Below are 11,629 nucleotides of genomic sequence, written 5' to 3'. Positions count from 1 at the left end.
TGGAAGGAGAGGTGGGGGGCAGAGCTGGCAGGAAGTTTGGAAGGATTTGCAGGGAGCTGCTGCTCCCGCAGGGCAGCCTGGGGTAGTGATTTATCCTTCTTCCCTCAAGTCCTTTGGGCCTCCGCTCAGCCTGACAGAGGTGGGAAGGCTTTGCTACGTCATCCTTGCCAGTGGTGCTGGGACGGGACAGAGCTTTCCTTGCCTGGCCCAGTCCAAGTATGCACCGCAGTGCTGGGCAGAAGTGTTGCACGTTGGGGACGGCAGATGCAAAAATGAAGTGGCTCAGTGGTACCCTGGGTTAATAGGTGGAGTACACCCATGCTGTGGTCAGTTTCCCCTCTAGAACCTGAAAGTGTGACAATTACTGCTAACTCTTTTACCAGGGCAGGGGTTAGGGCGGTATTCAGTGGATCATCAGAATCTTGCTTTTTGCCATGTGCTGGCCTGGTAAGATATATGGTGTTAAAAATACTGTCCAGCTCCAGGTGTGCTAGCACAGCAGTGGGCAGAATTCATCCCCTTCCCCTCCTGGTGGCACTTTTTGGCTGTACTGCAGGAGGCACAGAAGGTGCAGAGGCTTTATGGAGAATCCTGCCTGATCTGAGAAGCACTTAACTGGCAGCCATGCACTTTCACACCCACACAGGCCTTCAAAAGCGGCTGGCCTGTGCAGAGCAGAATTGCACAGCAGGGTTTCATGTCAGCTTTTGCTAAAGAGGCCTTTCTGATGTTTGAGGGAAAGGGATGAACTCATGTCTCAGTGGGAGCAGAAAAAGAATTTTTATCCTCTAGCTGTCAGCACCACCCTGATAGTACAACAGCAAGCAGTAGGTTTGGGACCCATCCCTCTTTGTCAGGGCTTTAGAACTTTCTGATTGGGATCAAGATGGGGGGAAAGCTGGCAGGAAAATGGGCATAAATTTCATTGTCATATCTCTTAAGTTTTCAGAACACCCCCATTTTGAAACTTTACATCTCTGAGAGAAGTGCTACAGTCCTATCTTTCTACCATCCTTTATTTTTATTTTTCAAGACATGGCTGGAATTTTACAACTTCTCCTGTTGCCAGGAGTTGGGATTTTTGTGCAGAAACATCCCTCATGCAAGAAAACAGTAGGGTTCTCTGAAAGCCAGAAAAAGCATTGGGGAAGGGAAAGTTATTTGAAGAGAGGCAGACCAACACAGGTGCAGATTACTCAGAAAAGGGAACTTTTTAAATTTAACTGGGTTTGTGTGTGTATTGTGTGGCTACTTTCTCTATGCATTGGACACAGAGCATATTCCATGAGTTTTCTTTATGTTTGTGAAGAGAAGTTACAGAAGACTGAAATGTAGTAAGTCCAAGGCCAGGTAGTTGTGTGCCTTTCCAGGAGCATTTTCAGAGATTGCCCAGGGAAGGAAGGTCTTTCATTGCTTCCCTATTTGTGAGTCTGCGAAAAGCAGCACAGCTTGACATCTGAAACTTATGAAAGCAGTGGCCCTCATACTGTACTGAGCCAGTGCCATCAGCATTCCTTATGCTAACTGCAAGGATGAGAGGATGTCCAGGATGTCTGCAGGGAGAGTATGTGCCTGGGGCTTTGTGAGCAAGAGTGCTGCCTTGTGCAGGCTGCTTTCTGGATATCTGGCTGAAAATGTGGCTCTGGCACCTACAGAAGGCTATGGGTAGACATGGAACTAACCACTGAGCTTTGAAGGAGCTGTCTGTGTTGATGCTCTACTCTTTTTCAGCAGCAGTCACCATGAAGAGCAATAAGGATAAAGTGGAAAAGCCCAGCAGCAAAGAGTGAAAACTTTGGATGAGCTGACCTTCCTAATGCCTAGATGTAACTGCTCTGGCAGGCCTGGTAGTACAGCATGATTAGGATGAGAAGGAAGATACTTTGGGCATCTTGCTTCTGCTTTGCAGCTGCCTTTTTCCTTGTACTGACACTCCAGGTACAGGGACAAGGGGGTGGGGTATGTATGAGATTGCTGTCAAAGCAGGAGACAATTCTGTCACATGAGAGAGGCGACAGACATTTTCCATACTAGTCAGTGCTTCACCAGGAGTTACTCTGTTAGCGGCGTTGGCCTTGTGGTGATAGCTGACTCTGGAAATGACATAACCCAGAGAATACTTGTATATATCCTTAGCTCCTGGAGGAGTTTTTCAGCAATGTTGCAACATACCATGCCATGTTGTCTTGCCTCTATCCAGCATTGCCTCCTCTTTTCACGTGTTTGAACTTCTTAGGCTGGGGGACAAGGCCGTAATGGGTTTTTTAACAGCTAATTTCCAGAAGAAACCTAGCTGCTGAGGGGCTGTTTTCTGCCCTATGCATTTTCCAGGGAGAAAGCAGAAGTTGTGTTGTTAAGTCACACATGATGAGGGCATGTCTTAGTACAGAAATGTATTTCCTGCCTTCTCCTTACAGTTTAAAATTAAAGCTTTTGCTGTTCTGACGTATGACCTGATGTCTGCAGTCAGTGAAATGCATCCCGTTTCACTGACAGAAACTTAACACACTGACTTAGTGCTTGATACCTTAATTCTGGTTTGCAAGTAGATGTCCTGGCTAATGACAGTGATGTGTTGTGAAATGTATGTTTATTTCCCTGAAGGTTATCACCGAACTGGGCAATTCAGAGAATAAGGTGTCAGTAATCTCCAGTTTACACAGCAGCCCATTAAAGCCTGGGGAGAGACATGCTTTTCAGTTTAAGAAGCAGGAACTTCACAGCAGCTTCAAGACAGAGTCTGATGTAAATCACTATCCTGTCCTGCTCTGGTGGTCTCCCCTAACTGGAGAGACAGGGAGATTCAGTCAGTGTGGAGAGGATGTTTGCTTCTTTACTATAAACAAGACCTACCAGCACAATCAGATGACAAGAGCATTTCTGTTCTATGGTAAGAATCTATTTGTTTTTAAAGAAGTAACTTTTCCTCCTGCTTAGTTATTTCCCCATAGGGATTAAATATTCTAGGTGGCAATGACTTAGAACAGGAAATCTATGCAGCTCATTGGGTTAAACTTTGCCTGGTGCTGAATACCATTACAAGTGCTCTGTAAAACTACTCTGAAGAGTGACCATGTAAATCTGTAGTATGACTGATGCCTTGTCTCATGGTGCTTTCCAATCACATGTACTCCCTGTTCATGGAAGAAAAGACAATTTCATGTCATTGCCAAAGCATTTAAAGACAGTCGGAGATCAAGCCAACTTCTTCCAGTCTTCTGGCTTGTCACCCCTAGCAGACGCTCTGCAAGGCCTTTGTTGCACTTGTGCAAGTCTTTTGTCTAAAAATAATGCATTCTCTGGTAACAGTGCAACTCCCCTGCCTCATGTGCCAAGAAATTACTAGCAGACTCTAAATGGAATGTAGTGAAAGAAACCTATTGATTCCATACAGGGAGCAGCAGTTAGTGCAACTTCTGAGCTGCTCAGGGACTTCCCATTACATACACTGTAAAGTGAGTCTACAGAGCATGAAAGATGCATCATTTAAAAAGTAGATTGTACTTCATCAACTTTGTTCTTTTTCCCCATACAGTTGTTTTTGAAAGAAAGCCTAAGTTTTAGGTGGAAAAATAAATTAAAATGCTTTTCTCTGACTGGTATGTTCAGATATGTTGTCTGGAAATAGAATGAATCAGGATACTGAATCTCATTTGCTCAATCTGAATACAGGTTAACTGGAAATATAGAGAAGAAGGGCCCTAAGCTTTGTTGTTATCAGTGAACCAAAAGCTTCTCATCACTGATCTTTTTAGATCTCCAAGTAGGTCAGCTTTATCAGATAATATGATGGTTAATCATGAAAGCAAAGGAATAACAGCAAAGGAATGAGAAGCTGACCCAATTAAAGACAAAGAAAGCTGGATTGCATGACAGGAAAGCTGTAAAGTCTGGTGATTTTGGTCTCTAGTAGTAGTTTCATTTGTCTTTTTCAGTATTAAAAGGATTGTTGCTCTTCATTTTTAGCAGGCTTCTGGACTTAGTTTACTCTCACATTTTTAAAAGACAATTTATACTGGGCGTAAGACTCTCCCTGTAGCTTTTTTTTCCTTTTTATAGTGATGCTGCCTATGAATTTTGTAAAGGCAAGTGTCAAAATATACAAAATTGTTACTTATTTTTAAACCACAGTAAATGATCTCACAATGCTAAAACACAGAGTTTTTCTTTCATTCTCTCATTCTCTCTTTCTCTCCCTCTCTCCCCCCTGCCATGATACAGTGGGCTGTGAGTCTGCTAAAAAGGTATATTTTACTTTCACAGATTTTCCCTCTAAAGAGCCTGTTGAGGGAGAGTTAGATATCTGAATTTCCATGCTAAGACTGGATCAGAGCACAGTTTCACCTTACAAAAAATGCAATAATTTCCCCAGTAGTTGATCAGTAAGCTAGTCAAGAGAAGAATGATCCAAAGATTAAGAAAAGCACTGTGCGAAAATACAGGATATTGATGTTTCCCAGCACAACTGCTTTGTCAGGAACACCAGCTTTTCTGCATCTTGTCCCGACTCACTCTCCTGGCCTGGGGAGCCCCTCAGTATAGGTGATAACTTTGTCAAGTGTTGCTGTCTTTTTTTTGAAATGAAATGTGGCATCTCCTTGCTAGACTTTGCTTCTGCTTTTGGGAGAGATTCCCACCTCCACCTTTTCAGTGTCACATAATTCATAGAATGTAGTATTTAGCATGAGATGTCAATGTGACTGAGTCAGCATGAGCTGGATCTGTCAGGGCCTCAGGGTTGTTGTTCCTAAGAGAGGTTGTTGTTCCAGCTGTTCTGTACTGGAGCACTGAGTCCTTGGAGTATGACTTCTGAATGGAAGATGTCTTCTAAAATGCATAACTTCTCCTAGCAGCATATATATTTCTCTTCTGCATATCTAAGATTTCCAAATTAATAGTTAGGAAGTGAAATTGCTCATAATTCTAGTCTTGTGGTACTTTTTTCTATTCCATCATGTGCTTCCTTATTTCCTTCATCTCATGGGGTAGGGGGCATGCTGATGTTATCTTCCCTTTAACCCTTTTTGTCTTCTTGCTGGACTGAGGTCGATTAAGTATTAAATTGTATTAAATTCAGTTGTTCTGATGCTCTCTGATCTGTACTGTGTCCAGTTTTGGGCTCCTTATTTCAAGAAAGACATTGAGGTGCTGGAGCATGCCCATAGAAGGGCATCAAAGCTGGGGAAGGCTCTGGAGAAGGAGTTCAGTGAGGATTGCTGAGGGAGCTGGGGTTGTTCAGCCTGGAGAAAAGGAGGCACAGGGGTAACCTTATCACTCTTGACAACTCCCTGACAAGAGGCTGTAGCCAGGTGAGGGTTGGCCTCTTCTTCCAGGCAACCAGTGACAGAATGAGAGGACACAGCTTCAAGCTGAACCAAGGGGACATTCAGGTTGGACATCAGGAGAAATTTTTTCATGGAAAAGGTTGTTAAACATTGAAATGGATTGTCCACAGTGATAGTGAAGTCACTATCCCTGGTGTTGTTCAAGAAACAACTGGTCATGGAATTAAGTGCCATGGTCTAGTTGACAGTGTGGTGATTAGTCAAAGGTTGGACTTGATAATCTTGGAGGTCTTTTCCAACATAAATGATTCTGAGATTCTATGATTTTATAGTGCATTTTTCCTTTACATTTCTCTTTGCCTGACTTAACTGTCTCCTAGTTTGGTAAGTTTTATGTGTTGCTTTTTTGTCTTTCTCTCATTCTTGTCTGTGTTTCCATCCCCTTTTCCCTGCAATACTACCTGAAAGAGGGAGCACCTTTGTAAGAGACTGAGCTGCAGTGCTGTCATTTCAATTCACAGCATTTCATTATTGTAGGTATGCACTGTTTCTTCTCTTGGCATCACCTAAAACAAAGTGTTTTCAAAGCCAGATAGACTTTATGAATTGCTCCATGAAAATTTGATTAACTTTTAGTTTTCGTCACCTTCTTCTGTCGCAAAATAACACATCAAAAACAAGATAACACATCAAAAACAGAAGAAGCAAATAGCATTTTTCCTTGAGTGGTATACTCTTTCATCCTTTTAGTGCTGAGGACTTAGGACCTGAGCAGAAGACAGAAGGTCGATATTTATAGTGGCCTTAAACATACCCACCTGATGTTCCTGAAGGATCTGGCTCTATAGGAGATTTTTACATTACTGACAGCTAACTTCTGTCTCTGTTGCAGTAATGAAGTCTCATATTAGTTTTATAAGGTCGTCCCTGGAGTCATTTTGGCAGGCTCATATAGTTTCAAGGACCACTGGGCATTTTTTAAAATCTTCTTTATATCTTCATTTTTAGATTAGTATTCTGTGTGAGACTTTTGCTAGCACTCCCTTCTTTTTGCCATCAGTGGTTTGAGGTCAAGGGTAGAATGGAGAGTGAAAAGTTACAAGTGTGAGTGAGATGGTGCTAGGACCCACCTCTCAAGGATGGTAACTGAGGTTCCTTTTAATAGATTCCTTGGGTGAATTAGAATGAAACCACTGTGGATGACTGGTGGGTATAGATCAGCCAGGTTTATTTCAAAACAATTTAATTGCAGTGGAAAGGAGGTATATGGCTCTTCTCATTCTTTCCTATAAAAGTATAAAAGTCTCATGAAGAAAATATGTAAGGAAAAGAAAGAGAAAAAGAGGAGGAAGGGATAAAAGTAAGGAAGTAGATAGTGAAGAGGAAAAAGACCACCTCTGATGGATCCAGTGATGATTCTTGACCATTGCAATTTTGATGTCCAAGATAGCAGTGATGGTTGCAGTCTTCATTCACTGAGGGTAGGGGCCTGCAAAACAAAGAGTGTACTGGGTTATATACTTTCAAATTGGCATGGGAACACCTAGATCCCTTCCCAGAGTGGGAATTTTTTGTGTCTGCAACATTACAAGGCATGTGCAGTCTTATGGAGAGCTCCTGGTCAGAGTTGAGGTGCTTTGTGGTTGTTTGTGGTCCATAGCCCCCTGTCGAGATATGGCGACTGTTTGACCCTTCTTCTTGTGACTGTGCATCTCTGTGTTATGGTGAAAGAGGGAAGTTTGCATGGAGAAAGCATTACCCCGCCTACAGAGAATCTGCTGCTTACTGGCCATTCCCCTTAGTTGATTTGAACACAACTTGTTTAAGACCTTATATTCCTAATTGTCATCCATGGAGTTTGCTACACAAAGGTTAGGCTGCTACAGATGGTAGTTTATCTGAAGATAAGAATTTGTGATATTTTCTGAACCAGCTCTTCAGTGTTAGTTTCAGTTTTTGATCCTGTCTTGCTTGACAATATTAGCTAAAAGTTTTGTATGTTCAGTGCCTTTTCTTAAGTAGAAAACAGATACGGTTCTAGGACAGTGAGGGAGCATCTTGACAGAAACGGGGCAAGTTTGCATTTAATCTGCAGTAAGGCTGGTCATGAGAGTGTAGTGCAGTAGTAATGAAGGGAGAGCAAGCAATGCATTAATGAACTGGTACTTTCAACTTAGTTTTGTACAGACCAGCCTTTGATAAAAGTCATCTAGGTTTGTCCTAAGGCTTCAGTCACACTTTCCCAGTTTCTGCAGTTGACTGTTTTTAGAGTTCAGACATTACTCTTCTTCTACTATTGCCATTACTTTGAGGAGCTGTCTTCGACCAGAAGACAGTTTTATGTATATGGTAGGAGCTGTGATACATCACCTCTTAATTTTCTCTTTGAAAAGTTAATAGTTTGGGTTCCTAAGTCTCTACAGTACGATGTCTTTTAAAAACTTGAAGTAATTATTTTTTTCTCCTTAATCCTGTCCAGGATTTTAGCATCCATTTAGTTGTTTTATTACTAGAACCAAATTGAGTTCTGTGGTAACCATTTTCCTCACATCACAGAGGAAATACCGTCTGTTCCCCTGTTTAGAGAACCAGGGGATTATTAAGCGTCTTACTAGTCTCATTTCAGTGCATTAAAATATGGAATTCCTAGTGATCCTTTGAAATGAGAGGCCTTTAAACTAATATGACATGAAAGGAAACCACTTTAATATTAACTAGTGATCCACTTCTCTAGGTTCTTCTGCTATGAAATTAATTTTTATCTGTCATTATGCTTGTGCCTTTGCATTGATTGCATTCTTTGAAATAACTGCCTTATAGTGTCAGAAATGTGATGGTTGTAGTGCTGATACTAAATTAAAACTAGACTTCTGTCATTGTAGTTAGTTTCACATGTTAGATATGAGCAGGATGAACACTGTTTGCTTTTGTCTAGGTACTGACTTCAGTATAGACAGTTTACCTCTCCCTCGTAAAGACTATCATGACTGGGCCCTTTTCCATGAAGAGTCACCAAAAAACAACTACAAACTCATCCATGAAGCAACCATCACCTTATTCAACCACACTGCAACATTTAGCCGCCACTCCCACCTGCCACTGACCACTCAGTATCTTGAGGGTGTAGAAGTCCTGAAGTCATTGAAGTTCATGATCCCCCTGCAGATGAAAAATAGCCTGAGGAAAAGGCTTGCACCGCTTGTGTATGTGCAGTCTGACTGCAACCCCCCTTCTGACCGGGACAGCTATGTGCGTGAGCTGATGTGCCACATTGAAGTAGACTCTTATGGGGAATGTTTGCACAATAGTGACCTTCCTCAGCATCTCAGAAATCCAGCTGCCATGGATGATGGAAACTTTTTAAAAATACTGGCGCAGTACAAGTTCATTCTTGCTTTTGAAAATGCTATCTGTGAAGATTATATCACTGAAAAACTCTGGCGGCCACTGAAGTTAGGAGTAGTGCCAGTGTACTTTGGGTCTCCCAGCATTGTAGACTGGCTTCCTAGTAACAAGAGTGCAATCCTGGTATCCAGTTTTTCACACCCTCGGGATCTGGCCCGCTATATCAAAACACTGGATACAAATGATGAAGAATATGAGTCCTACCTACAATGGAAACTGAAAGGGGACATTTCCAACCCAAGACTGCTTAGAACAATGAAGGAACGCAAGTGGGGAGTGCAAGATATCACCCAGGACAATTACATTGACACCTTTGAGTGCATGGTTTGTAACAGAGTGTGGGAAAACATCAGACGGAAAGAAAAGGTATGTGTGAATTTGTTTTTGTGTCTCAGAGAGGCTTTAAAATGGCATTAGGGTCAGGTTTGTCCCGGGAAGTTTGGTTACCAGATTTCCAACTAGCTGACAGCCATGGTATTCCAGTGCCATGGGGTTGTGTATCCTCATGTAAACAGATGTTGAGAGTGCGTGTTCCTCACAGTGCTGCAGTGCAGTGTGTGAGCACATGACATTGACCACTGAGCTGGTGATCGTTTTCAGCTAGAGGTTTGGGTTGTTCAGGGAGGAGATTTTTTCATGTTGCAGAAAGTAACCTAACATGTTGACCTTCTTCAGATGACCTGGAACATTTAGAAAGAGGTTGCCCAGAAAGGTTGTGGGATCTATATCCTTGGAGCTGTTTTAAGACTAAACTCAATTTTGCCCTAGGCAATTTTATATGATTACACCTATTTGGAAGAGGGAACTGAACTAGAGATCCATGTCTTCTGATCTGTCTTATGCACTCTGTCACTGTCAGGTTCTATATATGTGTGGGTACAGTCACATGCCATTGTGTGTGGGCACATTTGGTGACTAAACACTGAAACAGTTTCTAAGCCAGGTTGCATGTTTGTCAGAAGCTGTACTTTAGCTGATGACCATCTGAGCAATACATTAAATGGTCAGCCAGTAGAGGGGAGATGGAGAAAACTTTTGAAGTTATTAAGGTGAGCTGAAGTGATGAGAATTACAAACTGGCAAGAATTACACTTAACCAGACTTTTCTGTTTAAGTCCGGTGCAAAATCTGGACATATGTTTTCTCTTTGAGTTAGGAATGCAGCCATGGAAAGGTAGAGAATAGATAGATACAGATATTCCTTCCCCATGCTTTTGTGGCTCTCTAGTCAGTAAAATGATGAAGACCAGTTTACTCTACTGGCCAGATTCATGGCTTGTTTTTTTTCCCCTTAGAAAAAGAATCTCAGTAAGTGTGTGCATATTTAAGATGAAAACAGAATATAATGATGAAAATATAACTCCTTGTCTTGTAATTTCATTTTGTGTGGGCTGGTGCTGCTCATTTGTAGCCAAACCTTATCTGAGACTCAGATGCATGACTCGTCAGCATGACTGATCTTGTCCCAGACGCTTAGGGGAAGCCTTCCACAGGGACATGGGTAGAGCCTGCAGCACGAAGAAAAGTGTAACTGATGTGATTTGACAGTTTACTAATGGCATAGCACTTTTTTCTCTGTTTGCCTACGTTCCTGAATAACCCCTTTTATTTGTCTTCGTTGCCAGGGATGGCTGCCCCAGAGGTGGAAGGCTCAGGTTAATCATCTGAGCTGCCCCAAACCAGAGGCATTCTGGTTCTCATCGTCAAACCCTGGCTGGATCTCTCTCCAAAAGATGTGGATACCAAGCTTTGAGCAATCCAAGAAAGAAGCCTGGGCACTGAGGCACCTGGTGGAAAGGAACAAGAATTTTACACCTGAAGAATTTTGGATGCTTGTATTCAAAGAATAAACACAACGGACCTGTAAAACAGAGTGAGCGCCTCAGAGGAGTTCTGTGGAATTTTCTTTTGCAGGTGACCTTATCATTTAGGATTAGTAGCCATGGGAAGTAAGACCTGTGAGACTGAATTTACTATGTTCAGTGCTCAGTGGGCACTGAGAAATGCTAAACAGTCAAATCATTCTGCTAGGTAATATATGCACATATATATGCATATATTTATATTTAGAATGATTTATATTAATTGTCATTTGTTCAACTGTTTGGGCATTAAGGTCCTGGTTGTCAGGATTCTCGCAGCCCAGATTTAAGCACACAGCTAATTATCCTGAAGCAGATGGCTCTCCCTTCATCTTTAGATACATACCTGCTTGGTCTCAAGACCCCTTTTTCCCCAGTCCAGGACCCTCTTTTGCTGTATTGATAGTCACAAGGTGCAGAGCAGCTGACACTATTGCAGAGGTACAGCTTCTGTGCTGCTTTGGAGGTAGACTAAAAACTTGGGACTGTGTCCCTGGCTAGCTGTTTATTATTGAATTTCCTGGCATCAGCAAATTTAAGCAGGGACTTGGCGGGCTTTGTGTCCTGACACTGAGTGCCAATGTAACGTACATTAGTGGTTGGCACAAGGAAGCACCATCTGTTAGTGTCCGGGGACAGATTGAATGAAAACATGCTGGCTCAGATTTACCCACCATCTTTTGCTAAAAATAAGCGAGCACATGAGTATCTCTACTCCCCAGAAATAGGGTTGGCTTAGATCTGACTTATCTTCTTGCCTTTCTGATGATGTATTTGTATTCTGATGGTAGTATTTGTATCATGTATAAACAGGAAATTATACAATTAAAAGGGCAGGGATAATACAGAGTCCATTGGTGCTGAAGTCTTCAGTAGGCCCAAGGAGAAGAAGGCAGCCTTCCTGTTTTAACACACAAAACCTCAAATTACTTAATCTGATGAAGAATAAAATTTGGTGATCTTAATCATCACTTGCCAAAAGACACACATTTGGCTGGTATTTAGACTGTTGCAGTTTTCTTTCCAAGTTCTTTCAACTTCAGTCTGTGGAGGAGTCAATTTTCAGAGGATCTGCAA

The 11,629-nt window shown here is 42.1% G+C and overlaps 1 protein-coding gene across 2 annotated transcripts; it reads left to right on the top strand.

Annotated features, from left to right (window-relative positions):
• Positions 1 to 1,731: 1,731 nt before the first annotated feature.
• Positions 1,732 to 11,401, top strand: FUT10 (fucosyltransferase 10). Of its 2 annotated transcripts, none has more exons than XM_005423585.2 (4): positions 1,732 to 1,938; positions 2,605 to 2,890; positions 8,221 to 9,056; positions 10,316 to 11,401. In XM_005423585.2, exons 1-4 carry the CDS (start codon positions 1,858 to 1,860, stop codon positions 10,538 to 10,540), a joined length of 1,428 nt encoding a protein of 475 aa, XP_005423642.1. In that variant the 5' UTR covers positions 1,732 to 1,857; the 3' UTR covers positions 10,541 to 11,401. The 2 variants fall into 2 exon arrangements, with proteins under 2 accessions (XP_005423642.1, XP_030914935.1); XM_031059075.1 differs by having other exon boundaries at positions 1,740 to 1,938; positions 8,221 to 9,062; positions 10,360 to 11,401.
• Positions 11,402 to 11,629: the final 228 nt, after the last annotated feature.

This window comes from Geospiza fortis, unplaced genomic scaffold (genome assembly GCF_000277835.1).
Source record: "Geospiza fortis unplaced genomic scaffold, GeoFor_1.0 scaffold167, whole genome shotgun sequence".
In the NCBI taxonomy this organism is placed as follows: Eukaryota; Metazoa; Chordata; class Aves; order Passeriformes; family Thraupidae; genus Geospiza; species Geospiza fortis.
This window is presented reverse-complemented; position numbering and strand designations above follow the sequence as displayed.

Excerpts from the sequence above, each read along its gene's own strand:
- FUT10 (XM_005423585.2), top strand. The coding sequence starts at position 1,858 with ATGATTAGGATGAGAAGGAAGATACTTTGGGCATCTTGCTTCTGCTTT. Across the intron at positions 2,891-8,220 it reads AAGAGCATTTCTGTTCTATG|GTACTGACTTCAGTATAGAC; the intron begins GTAAGAATCTAT and ends GCTTTTGTCTAG. Across the intron at positions 9,057-10,315 it reads ACATCAGACGGAAAGAAAAG|GGATGGCTGCCCCAGAGGTG; the intron begins GTATGTGTGAAT and ends CTTCGTTGCCAG.